Genomic DNA, 21,909 nt, shown 5'->3' on the forward strand with positions numbered 1-21,909 from the left:
CACAGGTTTTTTGCTTAGGATTTTCATGTTGTAAGAGAAGATCTCTATGTTCTTGGTTTGGATCAGTCATTCTAATATTTTCCTTTCATCTACTGCCCATTTTAGTTAGCTGATAACAGAAGCTAACTTCTGTCCTGAGAGAAGACTCAGGACCAAGGTAGCTCATGTGAACTCTGCTGGTGCTTTCACTGATTTTCATCAACAGCATGAGAATATCCCCATGAATCTTTAGTCTCGTCCTTGATGCCTTTGCTCAACCCACAGGAATCTACAAAGTCATTCTTGCCAAGCAAGAGTCATGCAGCTGGCTTTTCCCTAGAACTTGCACAGGAAAAATGAGGAAGTGGGTGATTCAGTTGAGTTTTATCAAGTCCCTCTTATTCCTGTTTTTAGAAAATGGGTGGATTTTGGCAGCTGGAGTAAGTTCAAACAACTTCCAACACCTTGAGAAAGCAGATTACTCTCAGATTTGTGAGCAATTACTGGACCACAGCTCTAAACACAGTCTGGTAGATATTATCAAAATACTGACAGCTGAATCTGACTACAGCAACATCTGGAAAGGAATAGATTAGCACTGCCCTTTCTTTCTAATAATGGAATTCCCTTGCTCCATCCCTTGAATGGAGGCTGCATACTTCTTTTTCTAAAACAGGTGATTCCTTTAGCCTCATAACAGCAATTTTCTTCACAAATGTGGCTTGTTCTTAGAAATTAATGACAAGAAGATGTGGCAAGCTTCCATGATTGATGGTAGTGTCACTTGGGCTGTCAGTGATGGGAATGTCTAATACAGAGCTGCCCTTTCTTGTGGTGCTACAGTAAACTTTATAGTTTTCATAAGCTGGAACATCAAAAGAAAGCAAGCAATGTGCAGGCAGCCATTAAATATTTTTGTCTGCTTAATGGAATACTGCTACCTCCCTGCTGAAGGAGAAATGAAACTGATACCACGTGGTTAAGCAGAACTACAAATAAAATGCAGAAATACATGTTTTAACAGCTTGTGAAAGCCTCAGACTTAAACAGGTTAAAGGTGTACCAAGTCACCACCTTCTACAGTTCAGGAAATGTATGTAGTATTTTTAAACAGAATCATCCAACAAACTCAGCTCTGTAACAGGGATTGAGGTGAAGAAGTAGCATGGATCTTACTGCTGGTCACAGTTCCCATTTTGGAAAAAGCCTCACATGGGATTTCAGTCTTCCTCTTTCCTGGGGCAGAACATATTACTCTTAATTATGAACAGCAGTTTCTCCATTGTGCTCTCTGTTTTCCATCTCTTCAACTACACCAGTTTCCAAGGAAATGCAAGCAAGTACAGGTTCTATTTCACTTTGTTCCTTCACCTCAGGGTTTCTTCCTGGGGTAAAGTAGTCAGGTGGTATCCTGCTACACACTAATAAGATTCCCTGTGGCCATATGAAGTAGCCCATTATAGGCAGGAGGCAGTAAAGCAGAGGCTTTTAAGGGCTTAGGAATTCAGCCATTACACACATGACACAGCTTATTCCTGTAGGAAAGTTTGACTCAAGCTCAGTAACAAAGATAGGAAGTTTGATAGGCAGTTTATTTTTTCTTTCTTCAAAAGTGCAGCAGTGAACAGGGTCCTCTGGAAGGGCACTTTCTAAACAGATGTTCAAAACAGCAGAAATATACTCACAACATGCTACAGCAAAGTATGCTCACATACAGAGAGACATACAAAGATAATTCATTTTAATTGAATCACAATAATGACAGCTGTTTCATTATGTTCATACACTGTAATCAGCTTGATGAATCAGTCTCAAATTTAACTTGATTGAAAAGGTATTATACCTGCTTTGGGTGTGTGTTTCCATGTACATGTTCCTGCTACAGCTTCATTCCCCAGAATGAAGAAGCCCAGTTTTCTGGGCCCACACTGGGTAAGCAGGTAGTGGCTGTATTCGCTTATGCTGAAGTGATGATAATGAATGTTGGTTTGATTTATGGTAGCATAAGGAAGTTATTAATTGTATTTCTCCCTGTATAGTATCTACTTTACCAGATCAGATCATTAAAAAAACACAGCTCCGCTTTTGATAATAATGGTTTTTTAAAAAAGTAAAAAAACATGATCACATTTTATTTAAACTCAACTCTGCACCAGTAAGGCCCTTTATTTAAAACTCTGTATGTTTAACATGAATGCCTTCCATGACCAGGTATAGATGCAGCCGAGGTCAAATAACACATGAAAGGGAAAATCCAGAAAGACCATTTAGTTTTCAAATAACTTAGTTGGGAATTAGATCCGGATAAGAGTCAAAGATCCTTCATAGTGGTTTTTTTAATTATCAAGGATAAGAATTAACACTGTTCATTTGTGGCTGTAAAAATACTCAGAATTAACTGCTTTATGGCAACAGACACAAGTGATAAACTGCTCTAAAAGCAATGGAAGGCAGGCAGCTCTTGGTTCCTGTTCTTCCTTTAACTACATGCTTAACAATTTTCAAGACTTTATCAGAAGTGGGAGTGAATCAAATATTCTCCTAACCCACTAAGTAAGGACTGATTAATTTAATTCTGAATTTCAGTTTAATAGAACATTTACTACCTAGGCCAGAATTCAGGTATAGTGTGGTTCTCTGACAGTGAGTGTGTTAAATTACTGAGCCTTGCAATGAAATGCTTTACAGGTATGTGCAGACAGCAAGAGGATCAATTTGGGTAAAACATCTGGTCACTCATACTGAATAATCTGCATCAATTCTGTCAGCTTCCATATTACTAATTAGGCAAAAAATAAATTAATTCAAAAGAACACGTCCTTGTTAGGGCTTAAAATCACTTTAAGAAAAGACTGTATTAGAGTTACATTTCTGTACTCATAACAAAGTTTTTTTTTCTAATAAGGAGCAACAAAATGCACATTACTTGCACTGAAACTAAAGCAGAAACTTGATGTAGGACCCAGATTTGATAGGACTGATGAGGGTTTAATGTGCAGCAGCCCATGTATTTCACACTAGCCTCCACACAGCTACCAAAATGAAGTTTAAACAAAGAACAGGTCTGAATTGCTAGAATTCTCCAAGCAAAACACTACCTACATGAACTCAGTAAGAAAACCCTTGGGAGCCTGAAGACAACTTTGGTTTGGTTGCTAGAGACAAAACAGTGTATAAAGGATACTGATGGCCAATACTAAAGCATGAGAAACACAAAGCAGGATAAAGCTACAGTTGTAGTTGAGAGAAAAAAAAAAGTCCTGAGTTTTTGAAAGCATGTAAGGAGTCTGACTATCCAAAACCCTCTGCATTTATACAGATGCCTCAGCTGAAACATTACCTTTCAAGCTTTTTTTTCTTCCAAATATTTGGTCACTTCTGAGAGATTTGAAACAAAAGTTCTGTAAAAATCAAACCTGTAGACCACCACAGAAGTTTGCAATTCTAAGCTACATTAAGGACTTCTGTGCCTCAGAACTAAAAGCCAAGAAAATTCAACTTATTTTATTGTAGCATTGCTTGTATCCAGTTGGTGGATCTGCACACTGGGGTATGCATCTTCACAGTTTTGAGTCATACTTTGTTGCCTACTTAATGATTATTTAAAATAATCATGCTCTCTGCAGGGGTAAGAGATGTGAAATAACTGAACACTAAATAGTTTTGCTACAGTTTGTTTGATAAGGGAATGATTATCATGCCTGAAAACAGAGTTGATTTGCCCACAAGCAACACAACTTGTCTTGCAGAAGATCCATAATTCAGTGTTTCCAGATGGTGTTTTGCCAGTGAATCTATACAGAAGTTACATGGTAATGCAAGTTTATGTGTTTTTCAAGATTTAGAAAGATACTGAAGTTTGGGTGCACATGATGGCTGCATTTCAGATAAGCCTAATCAGAAGGCTGAAAAGACATCACCCTTTTGGAGGGAAACCAAGTGACTTCTGCCATGCAGACCTTTGGTGTGAAGGCCACTTTTTGAAGGTTCCAAGTAGTTAGGTCTCAATCAAAAAGCAACACTCTATGAAGCATTTAAACTGCCTAAAATAGCTCTTAGCCTAATGTCTAGTGAGCAATGATACTATGATTTATTTTTACCTAGTTGCTTTCAAAATAATTTACCTTCAAGAATCTAATCAACATAAGAAGTTAGACAATTCAAGACATTTGGAGGTTAGAAACAGATCACCTCTACTGCGGTACCCTGGTTGTTGGATTTTGTTTATTTTAGTATTACTTCTGTTTGTGTATTAAAACAGACTGAAGAGTTAGCTCAAAGCACAGGCACACTTACTTGAATTCTTGTTAGTATCAACAGTCTCTCAACTCACTAGGAAGTCAGTCTAAAACCCTAAAAGGTTTTTCAGTAGTACACAGTAACCCAGCCTAGCATTTAAAACCAGGAGACTGAAATTACATTCTTGTTTGCAAGCTACCAAAGCTGTCCTACAAAATTCATTGGTCTCATCTCAAAGTGGTCTCATTGAAAGAGACTATTTAGTAGATGGATTTTAATTCTGTACAAGACACTTGCTACTCAGATCCTACACTTTTGACTAATGCCCTCCCTACTCTTTTGGGCTAGGTTGCTATTGTCCTTAACAGCCTGGAGCTTAATACAGGAAACCTATAATTAAGCACAGATTTTAAGAAGGTCTGTGACACTGAATATGGGTGAGCATTACTGTGCAATAGCACCTGCCTATCTAACCTGACTCAAATACACATTTACTTATTTTTTAGAACAAAATAAACTGTTCAGATTCATAGACATAGGTTCACCTCTGTGCCTGTGATATGAAAAGGTAATTGAAAGACAAAGGTGGTAATCTGAGCAAGACTGATTAGCTGTATCTAACAATTTACAGTTAGAGTTCAGCTGTAAAATATATATATTGCACAAGGCAACCAGCTAAAGACAAGGGGTTTCCTTCCAAACAGGGTTTGAAAAGCCCATTAGAAGTCTTCCAGCTGTAATCAGCGAAAGTTAACAGAGACAGACCTGCTGCAGTCACTGGAGGAACTGGTTTGTGGGAGCCCATTGCAAGAGGCCCTTCAGGGTTTTACAAGAACTGTGCAGAAAACCTCCGAGCCCGCAGGCCGTGATTGCTGAACATGAGCCGTGGGTCAAACCTGTACCTGCAGAGAGGAACAGACAGAGTCAGGGTCAGCTGCTGGGCTTGCAGGGACCAGCACTTCCACAGGGCTTGGTGCTGGAAGAGCTCTGCTGCAAGGCTATGGGAGAAGCTGCTTCCTCAGCAGTACACAGCAGCGCTATTACAACAGATAAACTGTAACAACATGCAACCAAAAGCTGCGTCTCCAAGGAAATAAATCCTAGCTACAATGTACAGGCAGCATAGGGGCATGTATAGCATCACGCATTCAGGAGCTACATTCTAACAGAAAGCATTGCTGTCCCAAATGACAAACTTATGCAGCACTTTAAGGACACTATAAGGACATTTTAAATGCTGCTTTAAAAAGCTTTGGTGCAAATGACCAGTGACTGAGTTTTGAGGCACAAAGTGCTATTTACTTCCAACAGGTAATACAGACAGCTCAGGTCCTGCAGCAAACATTCCTGCATACAACATCTCTAGGAACAATCAGAGCTAGTACTTGGAAAATATCTGCCTACAGAAACCAGCAGAACTTTTCCTGGTTTGCAGACAAACCTGAGGTCAGTCTCTTGACTATTCAAAATAGTTAAAGTGTACAATTGTGCTAAGTCAACAATGTCTGACAACATTAAAGTACTAGTATCAAATCATCAAAGTTATACATGGTAAGTTAAAATATAGATTAACCATTAAAAAATAGCAGCATCAAGAAAACATCTCTATTGAAAAGCCAGTATGTACATCACAAAAACCCTCTATAAAGGCTGAATTTAAAAACTACATAGTTATATTTCAAAGTGTTACAGTAATGAAGTGTTACACTGCTTACCCTGGATCGAAGACACCTGGTGTGCGGCAGGTTGCTCCTGAGCAGGACTGCAGCATCATTAGTCGATAGTTCATCTTCTCTAGAATTTCTTGATCAATTGTTTTAGCAATGTTATTGATCTGGTGTGGATCTGCAGTCAAGTTATACACTTCCACAAACACCTGTAGAAGAAAGTTCCTGCACTGTATTAAGTCCTGAATGCTAATTAACAGACATTGTTTGGGAAGAATGCTTTATGGCAGCGCACAGTCTCAGATGTTAGTCTGAACTCTGCTGCAGCAGCCCCACACATAAGCTGTGTTCAGCCATGCAGCTGCCTGGTCAAAGACAGGACAGTGTGCAAGCAAAGTTTTGCTGTAGCACAGTTTTGTTGGAAAAGTTTTTACTTTCACCTAAAGTACTCACCTGCCACAGCAGATTCTTTTCCAACATTTTCTTATGACTGTAAGACTACAGTAAGAGGCCTTGCCTAAGCTGGCAGTCTTTTCACTAATGGATGTCAAAACAACTTTATTTCATGACCACCACATCAACATTCTATACTCATTAGCTACTTAGAGCTATCATACCAAGACAGGTGTCTTAACTTCTTCATGTACAAAATGGCTGAATACAAGAATGCTACAGCCTCAAACAGAAAAAATTTATTCTGTGTGCATGTACTTTGAGTTTTGTCTGGAGGATTTTAGGGCAGACTTGTTTTTTGGTACATTAACTCTCTAGACACTTCTGTGGGACAAATACTGGTCAATAGTATCTCAAGAATTTAGCTGTGGTTTTGTCTGTGCTAGAGTAGGAGGCCTGACTGCAGATGATACTGATAAAAACTGGCTGAGTTGTGTCTGACTCTGACAGAGACATATCGGACAGACTTTGGCCTTTTTCTTACAAGGTTCATAGCAAGGTTATAGAAGCCACATTGTTGCACCTTTCCCATGCTGTTGGTGTTATTCCACCTAGCTCAGGTATGCAGAGTCACCCAAAAATGCCACAGCCATACATTCTTAGTAGAAAAATCCCAAAGTGACATGAAGAGTACTATTGAGTCAACTTTGGAGACTACTTTTACAAAGAAATCCACGAGACTTGTTTAACTTGATCATCATTGTCAGAAAGGGGAAAACTGAAGTCCAGGGTCTGCTAATTGATATTTTGGTTTCCTGTACAGTTTTTGACACTTACTGCAAAAACCTCTTGTGGGATTTCCTCCCCTGGCTTAAGCTGCCCATTGTAGACTAGCATACAACATGTTGTGTGGTACATGTTACTGGGCATACCTGCTGTTCATGCAGTGCCTGCACAGCTGCTGCCAGCACAGTTCGTTAGATCTGTGACCCAGCTGCCTCAAGCCCCACATGCTTGTTGGAGCAGCTGTGTGCAAACAAGCACAACTCAAGATCAGCCCCGTGACACACCACCTTTGGTACATACAGCACGTGCTCCCACAGAGAAACCTGAGCAGCCTCTGAAGGGGGGATGTTGTGACCCTTACACCCAAACTACTCAAGATAAGGTCAGAGACCTTTCCCACAGTTGTAACTTCACCACTGTTTTTGCCAGACAAACAAGGAAATAATAGGTAAGAAATTATTAACCTGGAATTTCAGGTCTTTCCAAGTAAAAGAGTTGAACACTGTACCTCTGCTGTGTTTATGGTATCAGAAAATATTTGTTGCTTAAAAGAGACTGCTACATGGAGCTAGGCTGAGAGAGAGAACTGAAACCAGCCCAGCACAGCTCCCTGTGAGGCTGTTAGGTGATACCAGAAGGTGATAATCACAGTTTAGGCCTCACTCCCCTCCCACACCCCTTTTTCCCCCTTCCTCCCAAAACCCTGTAGTTCAACTACAGTTTTGGTCAAACATTCACAATAGGAGATAAGTGCTTGAGTGTTTATCCTGCAAGCAATGGCAGTCAGCCTTGAGAGCTGATAAGAGTGCAGACAGACCCAGGCTGTGCACAGCTGACATCTAGTCAGACAGACTTACCTCCCGGTCATCAAACTCACAGTACTGCAGGTCCCAGGCAGCTGACAGGGTCCTTACACAGGCGTACGTGTTGTTATAGGAATCCTCACACACACAGTCTGGGAAGCAGTGCTGTGAGGCAAGCAGCAAACAAAAACTTCAGGGCAGAAGATGAACTTTTCCTAGAGTCTGTACCAGCTCATGCTAACTGCAGCTAGCATGAACACCCAGATCTTAATTTAGCACGTGCAAATTTCCACTGGGGATTTTAAGCAAAAACTCAGTGTTGTTATTAAACTCACCATGACTAAGTGCATTTTGTCTGGGAAACAAATGTACATACACAGGAGAGAACAGCACAACACACTACTGAAGACAGCACCAATGGGATGCTTTACTTTAGTAAAGCAAAGCAAACTGCTTCAATTTAGAGAGTAACTAGTGACTTAATAATCACGAACAAGAATTGTGCAATTGTGCAGGTACTGAAAGTTTAGAAAGAACATTATGTCATTGTCACACACTTGACTTAAGCCCACACCTTCATGCATCAGTCTCCAGCCCTGAGGCTCCATAGATTCCCACTGAAAGGGTTTTTGTGATCTGTCTGGTCATATGGACATGCCAGTTCCACATGGCTGGACATCTCCTTCCAATTGTGAAATGCTGCACGGGAGCTACAGAGCTGGCTCCTACTTACCAACACACTGGGAGCTTCCATGCAGAACCAGGTTAGCCCACACAAACAGGTTTAATTCAGCAGCTAGTCCCTAATATTAACAGATCTTGTCTTACTTACTGTGACTCCAGGTCCTAGGCCAGGACAGGTAGGATCACTGCCATTGTATCCTTCTCCTTGGTACTCCACCAAGAAGTCTGATCTCCACGTGACATTTTTGTCTCCTCTCTACAAGAGGTTAACACAACTTAGTATCTACTGTAATGTGAAATAGAAAAAATTCTCCATGCTTGGAATAACACTAACACTGTCCACTGCTTACTAGGCAGTATCAGTCCTAAATAATTAGCTTTAGGTTAGAAGGTCTTATGTAACTGAAAGACAGGGATTAAACCAAAAATATTAGTACACCTTCCTGTGAGGGTTTAAAATACTATCTTCAATTTGTAAAGATCATGCAGTAATACCAAGTAGGAGCCACATGACCAAATACTACTATCCTATAGACAAGATCCCTGCAACAAGGCTGTTTCCCTTTGATTTGTATCACATTACCACAACAGATGGAAAAAAGATACCCTTGGCAAAAAACCAACCAAGCAAAAAAAGAAACAGCTTTAAGAAACAACTAGGTTTTAAGCTGGTCTATTTGTAGCAGCATTTTAAAAGACAGAGGAAGATGAAAGTTTACAGTTAATATACAGCACCACCACAGGCATATGCAGCAAAACATGAGTTTCAAATTTGATTCCACCAGAGTTTAGAACAGGTGCCTTTTACCTGCTTCTGTCTAAAGAACAGCTTAAGGTTTGGATACAAGGTTTAAAGAGCAAAGCACCATTTGAAGTCTGGATGATCTTTCCAAGCTTACTTTCCAAGTAAGCTGCCTTCAATTTATAGACTAAATTTAATTAAAACTAAACAGATCACCTGCAAGCAGCTTTATTTAAACAGGCTTCTGCTCACCTATTAAAAAGGTCAAGTTTACTTTATAAAACCACATGCACTCTTCTAGAGTTTGGCAGGAAACAACAGTTCTACTGAAAATGGAGTCAAACCAAAGATTTAATGAGAACAGTCTGTTTTTCTCCTATTCCTATGCTGAGAAAAGCTAAGGAAAAGGGGAAGGAGAATGCAAGATGGAAACAAAATACAGGCTTCAAAACAGGAATTATTACAAGTGTGAGAATTATCCAAAGGATGACACAACTTTCTATTAGAATATGACCACAAAGTTTTAGCACTTATGAAAATGTATCTGCATTGAAACATACCTACTTTTTTTACTCAGCTATGAGCATCCCACTTGAAAACAACATCAAAGGAAGAATGTGGGTTATGAGACAACCTAATCTATCAAAGGAAGTAGCAGTGACTTTGAAGAATTACCCCTGCAAGAACTACAGGTTACTACCCCTATCCCTACTTACCAACAGTGGCAACAGTGACATCCCATCCATCTGGGTCTTATTCAAGTCATATCCCGCAATATCCAGAATAGTGGGACCCAAATCAATATTTGCAACAAGCATCTGCAGGATGAGAAGAATTTAACTTCAGAAGTTCAAAACCTATTTTAAACACTACCTAATTTCATTTTTATGGGCTAATGAACCCTGTAACATTGAAAAGCAGTGGTAGGGAATTTGCAAAGTGAGTTCAAAATTAGTTTGCTTTTGTGGCCTTCAATGGCTTTATTTGATTCAAGAAGGAACAGACAGCTTTTTTGTGAGGAGGCCTTTGCACTTTCTTCCACTCTGTGTACTTCATTTTATGGATACATATGTATGCAGGGCAATGAATCAGCAGCTAAAGTGGTAACTGTGAAACAACGTTAAAAATAAATCTCTACTGGGATTTCACTTTTTTCTTACCTTGTTTGTCTGATTTGGTTTTATCCCTGGTCCTCGAACAAGCAATGGAACTTTGATATCAAACTCATAGAGCTGCCGTTTGTCTATTGGCAAGGAAAACTGGCCTAAACAAGAGAAGATGGAAAAGTTAAATGGCTTTTTGATTACATTATCAGCCTTGTGTTACTGTAGTGTGGTTTGGGTTGGAAGGGCCCTTACAAAGATCATCTAGTTCCACCCCCTCTGTTATGGGCACATTATTACCACCAGCCCATTTTTAAAGAAGAGAGGTTGTTAACCTGAACTATATTAATAAATTGGAGGACAGCAGAGATAACTTCAAAGTATAAGCCATATCTTACAAAGCTTAACAGCTTAGATACTGCACTTGTGCAACACGATACAGAGCAGTCTTTGACATATTTTTACTGGATAACCCTCTTATACCAACTCTTCCAAAAGAACACAGAGACCCTTCCTTTATTTCTGTCCTAATTTTATGCATACCAGGATACACTGGTAGAAATTAATGCTGAAATCCACAACCAAAAAAACCCCAAAAAATAACAATAAAATCCCAAACACCCCACACTGCAACCCCAGATTGTTTTGCAATTCAAATCAATACTTCTGACATCTATAACTTCCCACAGCTGCTGTTCCCATTTTCTGGAGTGGTCATGAGGGTGAAAGGTTATGCAATTCCTCTACAAATAAGCAGTAAGCAGTGAAAATCTTACCAGTGTGGTAGCCATTGTCTGATGTGTAAAAGATGTATGTGTTGTCTAACTCTCCATTCACTTCCAATTTCTTCACGAGTTTCTCTATCAGGTCATCTACTGACAGCAGAGTTTGCCACCTATACAGAAACAAAGTACTTCACATTTGAGTGTGAACAATTTGGAATAACCCTGACTGCAAGTAGGACACTTATACCCTGCTTCCAGTCAGCAGCATATGCACTGTAAGTGAATTATTTTGTTTACAAATTCTGAAAACAAGCTTCATAGACTACTACACTATTTTAAAAGCTGCAATAAAGATAGAAATACAATGTTTGTCCTCAGTTCTTTTTGATTTCTGTAGTGTCTGTGAAAGACATCAAAATGCTGATTACTCCTTATCTGGGCACAGTGAAGACCAACCTTGAAGCATCATAGTGACAAAAAGTCAGTTATCTCCTGCAAGGTCAATTGTTATTAGTTCTTTATATGTAGTTTAATATTAAAATGAAAATCAACCATGAATTTAGTTGTCTTTATAGGATCCTTTCTGCTTGAAAACTGTACCAGCTGTTTTGTACTACTCATGTAATGTTAGGGTCCATTATTTCAGTGTATCTAAAGCCTTCAACTTCTACAAGTTCTTTTCATTGTCATGGGATTTGCTGCTAAGAAAAGTGATTGCTTCCACCACTCTCTACAGACTACTATCAGGCTGAATTAAGTACAGCTATTCAAATCTTGGATTCTGCTGTTTCTCAGCTTAAAATGCTGCTGCATAATTTTCACCTTCATGCTTTATAAAGCAAAAGTCTGAAAAATCTTGTGTTTCCATCTCCAAAGTCACAAGATAATGCCTGGTAACAGCTCAAAACGAAGATCAACGATTTAGGTAATGTTTGTTTCAAAACATTTAAAGAAAGCATCTGTGGTGCAAACAAATACCCTTGCTCTTTATTAAAAAAGGGAACAAGTCATGTCTGCACATTATTCACCACATCCCCTTTATAAAAAGGAATCTAGCACCTGGCCTGGCCAGTCAGGCATTCCCACATACAGACTGAGAGACACAATTAATAAATCAGATTAGCTGGCAGACAGATCAACTACATTTGATGTACATCATGCAAGAAACTGGAATTAAGTGAAGTAGAAGGTAAGGCCATTTTTAAATAAAACCCTGTGGTGGACTGAAAGAAAAGCAATAGAGAGCTCAGGTGCAATTGGTCTTTTTTGTGACAAATAATGGCAGCATTTGTGAACATGGTATTTCTGAAGCCAAAGTTTATTTGCCAAATATAAACAAAGTCATGCGGTCTTCTGAGACAAGTGCCAGAGAACTATTAGGGGTAATCTGATATCAACTGTTATTAGAGGTAATCTGATATCAATTGTCAGACTTACTACAACTTTTTTTAAAAATCCACACCTTATAAATTCTGATTAGAAACCTTAAGCAACAGGTAAGAAAAATTCTTACCGCTTTCTGTAGGCATCATCAAGAAACTGTATTGAAGAGTTGCTCATTGGAGTCTTTGCTTGTCGAATTAACCAGTGCTTGTTCTAAAAAAAAACCAAATAAAACAACAAAGATTAGAGTATGGGAGAAGTATCAGGTTTTAAGCCTTTCTTAGAGCAATTACAAAAACAATTCCTGTGAAAAAGTCAGGCAATGCTATCAAACTGACCTGACTTCAGTTTTCCCTGTTGGTTCATGTAAAAACTAACTTTCAAGATTAAGATACAGTACAGCTCCATTATGCTTAGCCCTTGATGTGAAGAAAACAAATGTGGATTTTTTCAAAGCAGATCAGGGAAGAAAACTGTGAAAGGATCTAGGGAAGGCTCTCTCAGAGGTAAAAGTGTGATCGTGTAAGACAGATCTGAGGAAAACAATATGAAGCATTGAGCATCATTGTAAGATTGGACTTGGTTGTCAGAAGTGAGGTACTTTTGGGACCAAAATTGGTGAGCATCTCAACAGGTAGCAAGGTGGGCAAAAGCTCCTGCACCCAAAGCAATTAAAATTATCTAAGTTATAAGCAGGTGAGTTCAAATATCTAACAGTGCCACTATCAGATCCTTGGCAGTCTAAGAAATCAGGGCTGGTAACTACTGAATGAAACAGAACATTATTATTTTATTTAGATTTTGAATGCAAAACAAGAGCATTTCTTTAGCTGCAGCATCATGGATTCTTCCAGATGTATTCCCAACTTTTAGAAACTGATCCTTTCTTTCTTTCCTTGCCTACAACCCCCAAAGTAATGGAGATGAAGTAATTCATATAAAAAGTGATACTTCCACACTGAAGGACTAGTCTGAGCTGGGTCACCTGCTGTACAAATACATGGGAAGGTCTGTTGTGAACAACCTGAAAGTTAGTATTAGTGGGGATCAGAACAAAGAGAACAGTCATGTCAGGGCAGCTTTACATTTTTCATTTAGTAGGTCAGAGATGACCCACTCATCACCCTCAGCTTAAGGCAGTATTTAGGTGGTCACTCCTCTGTGTAGAGCCTCTTGTTATGCAATTTCCCTCCTGTCACAAGCAAATGACTGAAGGGCTCAGGCTTTAGGGACTCACAACAAAGTGACTCATATAAGTTCCCTGTTTTCTGCTCTTGACTACCGAAGGAAAGATTTTTGGCATGGAGACTTAATATTGTATCCAGTTTACTTTAACCTGCTGCATTCAGCTGTTTCTTTTATAGGAGTTGTAAAACAATTCTCTGGAGAGACACAGTTGATCTCAGCTGAGAGAGGAAAAGGTAAGGAAATACAACACAAATCCGACCTTCAGCTAAGCAGAAGTTCTTCAGAGAACAAAGGAGCTGGCAACATCACCAGTGCACCAGCTCCCTTCACAAGGGCTATGCTTAGGAGAGGAGCTTCATAAAGCACAACCACACAGGTAGCTCAGGCAGGATAAGCAACGTAGTGCAGCAGAATCCTCCTCTTGGAGTATTTTATTCTTCTTACCTTTCTCTGAAGCTTCAAAAACTTCACACAGCACTCCACACCTTTGTGGATTTCAATAAACTTCACACTTACTCAGAGTTCTCAAATCTGCTTCCCTGTCATGTCTCTTTCAGCACTTATATACAAAGCAATCCACCAATCCTGCAGCCTCCCTAAGCTCCATTCTTGGAGAAATTTTAGGAGACTGAGACAATACACAGTGTGTTGCAAGAATCAGAACACAACAGTACTTTGATGCAGGAAAAGCAAGGCCTGCAAGAGAGGTACCCAACACATATCTTGATCAACTTCTCTTTTAGAACAGCTTAGATAAAACTCATCTGGTCATTAATAATTCTGCTTGGGAATCCAAGCTGCTGATCATTTCTAGCTGAGGATCCAAAGCAGAAGTTAAACTCAGACTCTGACCAGTGACATATACAAGAGTTTAATTCCTACTTTCCATGCTGAGATTCTGCCTAAATGGTTCCTCTTAGTAGCTCTTGCCCACATCCAGTACAGGGAAGTGGGGCAACATTTCTTTAGGAGTCAAGACTAATCCAACACCGTCAAGCAAGCATTACAACATCAGTGAGGGTCTGAGCCTCTTTCCATGTTTACTGCTACTGTAGGAATCATGCTTGCCCTAGAGAACAGTACAGCTCTAGAAAACACTGAAGTTCCAAGAAGATTTAGGCTTCAAGGCCACAACACTGCCAGCTGCAGAAACACACATTAGCTGTGTCTAGGAAGGAAGGTAATGCTAGTCCTCCAGTAAAACTGCTGTATCCACAGATACCAACTGCCAAACATTAAGTCCAGCATTTTGTTCTGTGTTATACAGACACAGGCAGAGCTTTTACATCACAAAAGGGAACTCCACAGTGCGTATTTTGCTAGCTGCTGACTTCACTGGTCAAGTTATTTCTAAATCATTACTTTAAAAGCACTTTATTACAGTAATGGAGTCTTAAGACAAAATCTGGAATCCCTTTATGGAAGAAAAAAACCCTCAATCTGATTCCCACTCTCTAGTTGGAAATTAAAAAGATTGGGCTAAAATATTTGGTATTGCCTGCAGCCCTTTTCTGTCCTTTCATTCATGTTTTTCTACCATACTGATGAGCACATGGTCATTTTGCAAGCTAGAGTCCTCAGCTAAAAACAAGTCTCATTCTGTACTACAGGAGTCACAGTGACCTGAGGTATGACTGGGCTCCTGATAGACATTTAGGCAACATTATCTCAGTCTTAAGATAAGAAGCAAATCTTGAAGCTAAACAAATGAACACCGAACAGGAATGTGTTCTATATTTTAAATTACTTGAATCAAAAATACAAAACTTCTGTAAGTTTTCACCAAATTAACTGCTTGAGAAGTTCACACACTGGCAGAGTAAGTTGCAGAAGATTAGTCTGAACTAGACCATATCTGGCCATATTTGCCAGCAGTAGAAGGTACTGCCCTGTCACAAGGATGTCTGAATTTGTAACACTAGGTTATTTTAGCAAACAAGTTTTCAAAGCACTCACTAACCCTGGGCCCTATGGTTCATGATTCCAGAGTCCTCTGATTAACCTGACATGCTCCCACCTTGGGGAAGCTTTGGAATGGACTGCCCCCATCCATAAGCAGATGTATGAAAGAAGAAAGGGCTCTTGCCATTTTTCACCCAAGCCTTTGAGTAGCACATTACCTATGCCTGCCCCTGAATATACCAAGAGCAATCCTAATCAATTTTTAAGAGCTTCAAAAGAGTCTAGAAGCGGGTCACAGAATTCACTTTTTGTCTTTATCAATCATAATTCCATTGTACTACCATATCACTTTTGCCACTGTGTTGTTTTTTTACAAGACATTAGCGTGCAAATATCTCAAAGTCACAACAAACTTATCTGACCCTGACACACACCGATTTAACACGACTGAACAACCAGTAAGTAGTCATAGTACTCGCCTAATCTAAAATGCAAGTCAGGGCCACTGCCTTCTGCTCTCACAAACTAGAATAAAGCCACACAGGTTCTTGCTAGTTAGCTTACCTTGCCATGAATATTAAAATTGCTGTTTCTTGGTGCACTGACATTCTGAAAGCTCTTTGTATACTGTGGAGCAGGTGTCCAAGGGGAGTGCGGTGCTGGGGTTGCAATCATCATAAAGAAAGGCTCAAAATTAGATTTGTACTCCAAGAAGTCCAATGACATGTTGGCCTGTGAACAGTGTTGTTTGAGAAGAAAAGTCATGCGTCAGAGGAAAAGAGCAACTATTTGACAAATCCAAACTAGACATTCATAACTTATTTAGAGCTCGGTAATACTGCAAACATTTAAACTACTTCAAAAACTTACTGCTTGCTCACCTACTGCTGTCTAGAACAGCAGTTCATAATAAAAATAACCCCAAGTGGCTCATGTGAATCAAATCATTTTTCTCACATCTTCAAACGACTTTCTACTTCAGACCCTTGCATGAATTAGACCTGGAAAGCTCATCAGAAGTTTGGGCCTATTCCAAGTACAACAAAATCCACCTATACTCTGGTTTAATCAAGTAAAATCACAGTTTTCTTCAACACAGTCCAAATCTGAGACTTTAGGATGCCATCTCCCATCTGACAGATCCCAGTTTAAGAGCTTCAGCTTTCTTGAGAAATAGCAATAGTTCTGAAAAAAAAAAAAATTCAGCCCCACTGTTTATAGCCTATGCTCATTCTACAGCAAGCTGCAAGATTACAAGGGTTGAAAACAGGAGGTCTGGTGAAGAACAGTGCCAAAATGCACTCACACCACTGTACTTTCATTTTTGTTTCAGCCTATACACAATTTCAAGGAGCAAGTCAAAAGAAATTGCAAGTTCCATTTTCACTTCCCCAGGTCAGCCTTTAAAATTACAGCTTCAAAGGTATTACTTGTAGATGAGTTCTTCAGTATTCAAATCTTGCAACATTTTTTTTCCTGCCTGATTAGTACACCCCATTTTGGATAACCTTTTCTTTCTCTAGGAAAAAAACAATACACCAGGAATTCCCCTCTTCCTTCCTTCTAAATTTAGCATCTAAGCAACAAGGGCTCAACTTCAGTTATATGTCAGCAGAGTCAAGGAAGGATAAGAACCATTCAGAAACTCGTAGCGTGGCCAACTTTGATTTCATTAGGAGCTTAAACAGCAACATGTGAGAAGTGCAGTAAAAAGATTCAGGTGTTTGGGTGCTTAATACCAGACTCAAATACCCAGGTGCCCTTATACAAGAAAGCTTGAGCATCACAACAGAGGAACTTTGCATAAGCAATTTATTCCTATGCACTGCCCAGCAAATGAATTGAACACTGTCTCTGGAATGCTGGTTACATGTTTGGTAACTACAGGAAGAAAGTAACACACTGAAAATTGTGATACAATGCTGTATCAATAGGTAACATACCACAAATAAGCAGTTTATGCAACAATGACCTGTTGGACAAAATGCTTACGAGCTGCTGAAGGATCAAAAAAACCCAGTACAATGCCTGTAATAGGACAGTCTCACTTCTGGCTTATCAATTCCAATCTAGCTTTAGACAATGTAAATCTAAATTTAATCAGACAGTTGTTCAGAACCCTAAGAAACATCAATCAGTGCTGTTGCTAGTAAGCAGCTGTCTATATCTGAGCCCCCAGTGGAATTAAACTCCTCAGGATGCCAATGAAACACTACAAGACTGGAGGAGGAGACATTTCTAGAGAAGCATTTCAGTGAGTTTTACTATACACTGTAACCCAGTACCAACTGTACACTGTAACAGCACATCAAATTGTGACTCCTGCTTGGCAGACCGGGGGATAATCCCCCCTCCCCCCAGCCCCTTGCCAAACAGGGCCTTAAGAGAGCTAAAGTAACTCTTCCATCCTTCCTTAAAGGATCTGACATCTTTGTTACCTGCCTTTATTTTATGCAGATAAAGAGGCTAAAACCTCCCCTGACGAGCTACACATTGCCCTCAGATACTAAGAAGGACTGATTAAGCTTTAATATTTACAATATTTACAACTTATCAGACTGATGGAGTTGGAGACCACAAGATACTAACACATCATAATACCTAAGAAACAAAACACGGTGTGAAGTTTATTTTTATATACTTCCTACTGAAATCCTGGCCCAGTTAATCTGTTACAGAAGTTGCATATTATAATGAAACCTATCCTTGTATAAAGTAATTTAAATCTCTGCCTACCTGTTTCTCCTGCAGCACAGCAGTCAGTATTAACTCCTCAGTGAGGCTATTGGCTAGCAAATGGCTGGAACCCCTTTCCTCTGCACAGCTAAAACATAAGCCTGTCATTTTTAAATATACTCGGCCTTGCTTTGCTGATAAATGCCACGCACCCTCACAACAGTACAATTGTCCATTTGTAAATTAATACAGCCTAAGAAATTATCTCAGTCTTTCCCAAGTCCCCAACATGAGGCATTATTTGGTCATAAGCAGTTTCTGTACCACACAGTTCAAAATTTCTTACCAGTACATCTGTCAGATAATCTACACTGTAGTTCTCACCATGCCTTCGTGCTTTGCCATTTACTGAGAGAGTATAGTTGTAGTACTTTGAATTTTTCTCCTGTGAAAAAGTGACAGAGATACTTATTCAAAGCAACATGTACATTGATTACTTGAAATAACCCAAATTAATTGCCCCCGAGCATTTGTCAAATAGATTATGAGCATCTGCCATAAGGACACTGCAAAAATTCTCAGAAGTGGTCTCCACCAACAAAACTGGTTTTAGGGCTATCTCACACTGCTCTGGCTTTACAAATGGCTTTCTTTTCTCCAGGCACTCAGTAGGAGTACCCCTTGAAAAAGCCACAGATCAAATGTACAATTAAGAATAAAGGGAAAGAAAATTTTCATTAAATCATTAGATGTTCTTTTCCTGCTCTTTCATGACTAGCAAAGATAGAACATGAGTTGGATTATAAAGCAACCAAAATGAAGTTGTTAAAAAAAAAAAAAAAGAAAAAGTCACATACCAAAGCATACCAAAAACTCCATCCAGGAGGGACATGACCTACGCCCCCTGCATCTTCTGCTCCATACTGAAAAAAGAGAGAACATGACTCACAGTTTCAATTATGATGAATCAAAGCTAGACATTATGTTTCATATTCATGTGCTTTATTCAACACCATGTCAAGCCAAATTTAATTTCAGAATCTGGAAAACCACATATATATGCATATAAAAACACATGGAAGGCCTATTAAAGAAACCAGGGTTCAATAACTAGACAGTAACTGAAAACTTAGCAATCATCAGTAAAATTTAAATATTACTCCCTGCTCCATTCTGCATGCGAAAACATGCAGAGATCCTGGAGAACATAGTATACATATCAAATAATGAGCAGTGATCAAAACATCCATGTGACAAGACACTTGCAGGCTTTGTGATAACAGTTCACAAGACACTAAAGAGAATTCCACACAGACCAACAGCTTCCTTCATCCTCCCCCAAGAGGGGTAGGAACTTCAAGTAATGTCACTTCAGTGCCAAATAATCTACAACAACTAGCCTTTAAGATAGCAAAATAGGGAAAGTAGCTGCTGAGTCAGTGCCAAACTCAAAACAGAGGGTGCCTTAGAGCAACACAAGGGGTTTTCTCAGGGCAGCCCTCTCCAGTCTACATGGCTCCCCTAACTGCAGGCATGAGAGACTCTGCTGAGTCAAGGCATGCTCAGAGGAAGCCAGCTGAGTTTCCCTTCCCCTTGCTGCCTCAGGAACATCAGCAGACACAAATCCGTGTGTGCTGTGAAGATTCATGTTCCATTGCTTTATTATACCACTGTTTTCCACCATGAGATGCAAAGCAAACAGGCCGTTAAGAACCCTGTACCTCATACAGCTCCTAATCCAATTCCATCACACAAGAGGAACACACAGCCTTACAGCTTTCAGTGCTGAATTTTACACCTTACTATGAACTCCTAGAAACTATATCCTAGTTTAAAAGAAAAAAAAAACCTAAAGCACAATATACAAGTGAACATTTGCCTCAGTGAACACTTCACTCTTAAAACAAACCACAAAAAACCCAAAAAAACCAACTCAAATACCTCATTTAAGTACTTTCCAGCAAAGAATGTTTGATAACCACACATAGCTTTGAGCAGTGCTGGGAAGGTGTATGGTTCTTGAATCTTCTGCCACAACTTGCTGCTACAGTTCCCTTCCAGAGTGTTATTGACGACATGATGGTTATGTGGATATTTTCCTGTTAGAATGCTAGCTCGACTGGGACAGCAAAGTGCACTGGGGACATACTGGAAAAACAGAATGAGGAGATTTAAGACTTAGATAGTAAAACAATTTAATGCCAAAATTTACAGTTTTTAAATATCAGCTAACAGGTTGATTAATATAGTAAACAGTCAAACCTACTTCTTTCTGGACACCCAGAATTATATCTTCAGTATTTTCTCTAGTAAAAAACTGCACATGAAACCAATTTCAGGCCTCTGCAGCACATGCCCTTCAACTTCTCACCACTAGACTGGACATGGTGTTCTTTTAGGCAAGAATCCACTAAAATACTAATTGTTGACTCACTCCATTATTTTAGCCATGGAGGTACACTAGAATATGAAAAGAGTGAAGTGACTTTTCATTGTGCATGAAGCTGATGAGAGTTTTGAGCAGCGTCTTTTAATATTCAGACCACAAAGTTTTACTTTACAGATTAAGGAAGTGAGCACAAGTGCTTTCAGAAAGTGAAACTACAGATTTTGAACATCCCCTTAAGTTATATTCATTTGAGACCTAAAAGCAGGTAGCAATTGAGTTTAAAAACCTCACATCCATATCTACAGGTTTCATAAAGCTGATAGCATTTTTTAAGATCTCAGATGACCTATGATACAAAATACATAAACGCACACGCCTCAGAAGTTCAGAGCGTCCATGCAAACACTTACTGCATTTACGAAGGTTATTCCCATCTGGGCAATAAGAGTGTTAGTCTTCTTTAGGGGGGTCTGAAAGGAAAGCACCAACAAGGTATCAGCTAAAAATGCAAGGATGCCAGGTGAAGCCAGGGACTAGAAGCAGGCTGCCTGGAAAAAGGCCCAACACCACAGGTTTTAGGAACAACCCTGGCAAGACACTAAGAGTGCCCTTTCCTTCTCGCTAGAGCCTGGCGTGGCCACAGCGATTGCACAAGCGGGCCCAAGCGAGCCCAAGTGTGGAGTGTTTATGGGAATACCTATCTGCAGCGCCTGTTCCAGGGAGGCCCCGGCCCCCCGAGCCCCGCGGCCCCACAGCGGCTCATCCCACCCGTGCCAGCCCCACCGCGACGCTCCTTCCGCGGGGCTGCTCGGCCCGAGGCCGCAGTGAGCCCCTGCCCGGCTCCGGGCTGGGCCCAGCGCGACCCCGAGCGACCCTCGCCCACACCGCGCCCGCCGAGCTCGGTCTCGCCGTCCGACAGCCCGGTACGCGTCCCGGGCGGGCGGCGAGCCCCCCTCGCCACACAGCCGCCTGCCCCGCGCCCCCCGCCGCAGGGTTACCATGCCGCCCAGGCAGACGTCCTGGTCATCGGTGAGGATAAGCACCACGTTGGGCCTCCGCGCCTGCCGGACTGCCCGCGCCGGGCCGAGCAGCAGCAGCGCGGCCAGCGGCAGCGCCCGGAGCAGCGCGGCGGGGGACATGGCGGGGCCGGGCGGGTCGGGGCCGCCACAGGCGCGGAGCGGCCGCGGGGCCGGAGCAGAAGCAGCGCGCGAGCCCGCCCCGCCCCCGGCATATGACCCGGGAGCGCGGGG

General features: G+C 40.5%; 1 protein-coding gene across 1 annotated transcript; it reads right to left on the bottom strand.

Annotated features, from left to right (window-relative positions):
• Positions 1–1,552: 1,552 nt before the first annotated feature.
• Positions 1,553–21,872, bottom strand: GNS (glucosamine (N-acetyl)-6-sulfatase). Its single transcript, XM_059473332.1, has 14 exons — positions 21,658–21,872; positions 21,070–21,129; positions 20,212–20,418; positions 19,128–19,193; positions 18,617–18,715; positions 16,159–16,326; positions 12,635–12,717; positions 11,173–11,291; positions 10,454–10,557; positions 10,010–10,111; positions 8,700–8,807; positions 7,922–8,032; positions 5,934–6,094; positions 1,553–5,120 (listed from the first exon to the last, which is right to left on the bottom strand). Exons 1-14 carry the CDS (start codon positions 21,796–21,798, stop codon positions 5,045–5,047), a joined length of 1,605 nt encoding a protein of 534 aa, XP_059329315.1. The 5' UTR covers positions 21,799–21,872; the 3' UTR covers positions 1,553–5,044.
• Between the last annotated feature and the right edge of the window lie 37 nt (positions 21,873–21,909).

Source organism: Ammospiza nelsoni, chromosome 5 (genome assembly GCF_027579445.1).
Source record: "Ammospiza nelsoni isolate bAmmNel1 chromosome 5, bAmmNel1.pri, whole genome shotgun sequence".
NCBI lineage: Eukaryota > Metazoa > Chordata > Aves > Passeriformes > Passerellidae > Ammospiza > Ammospiza nelsoni.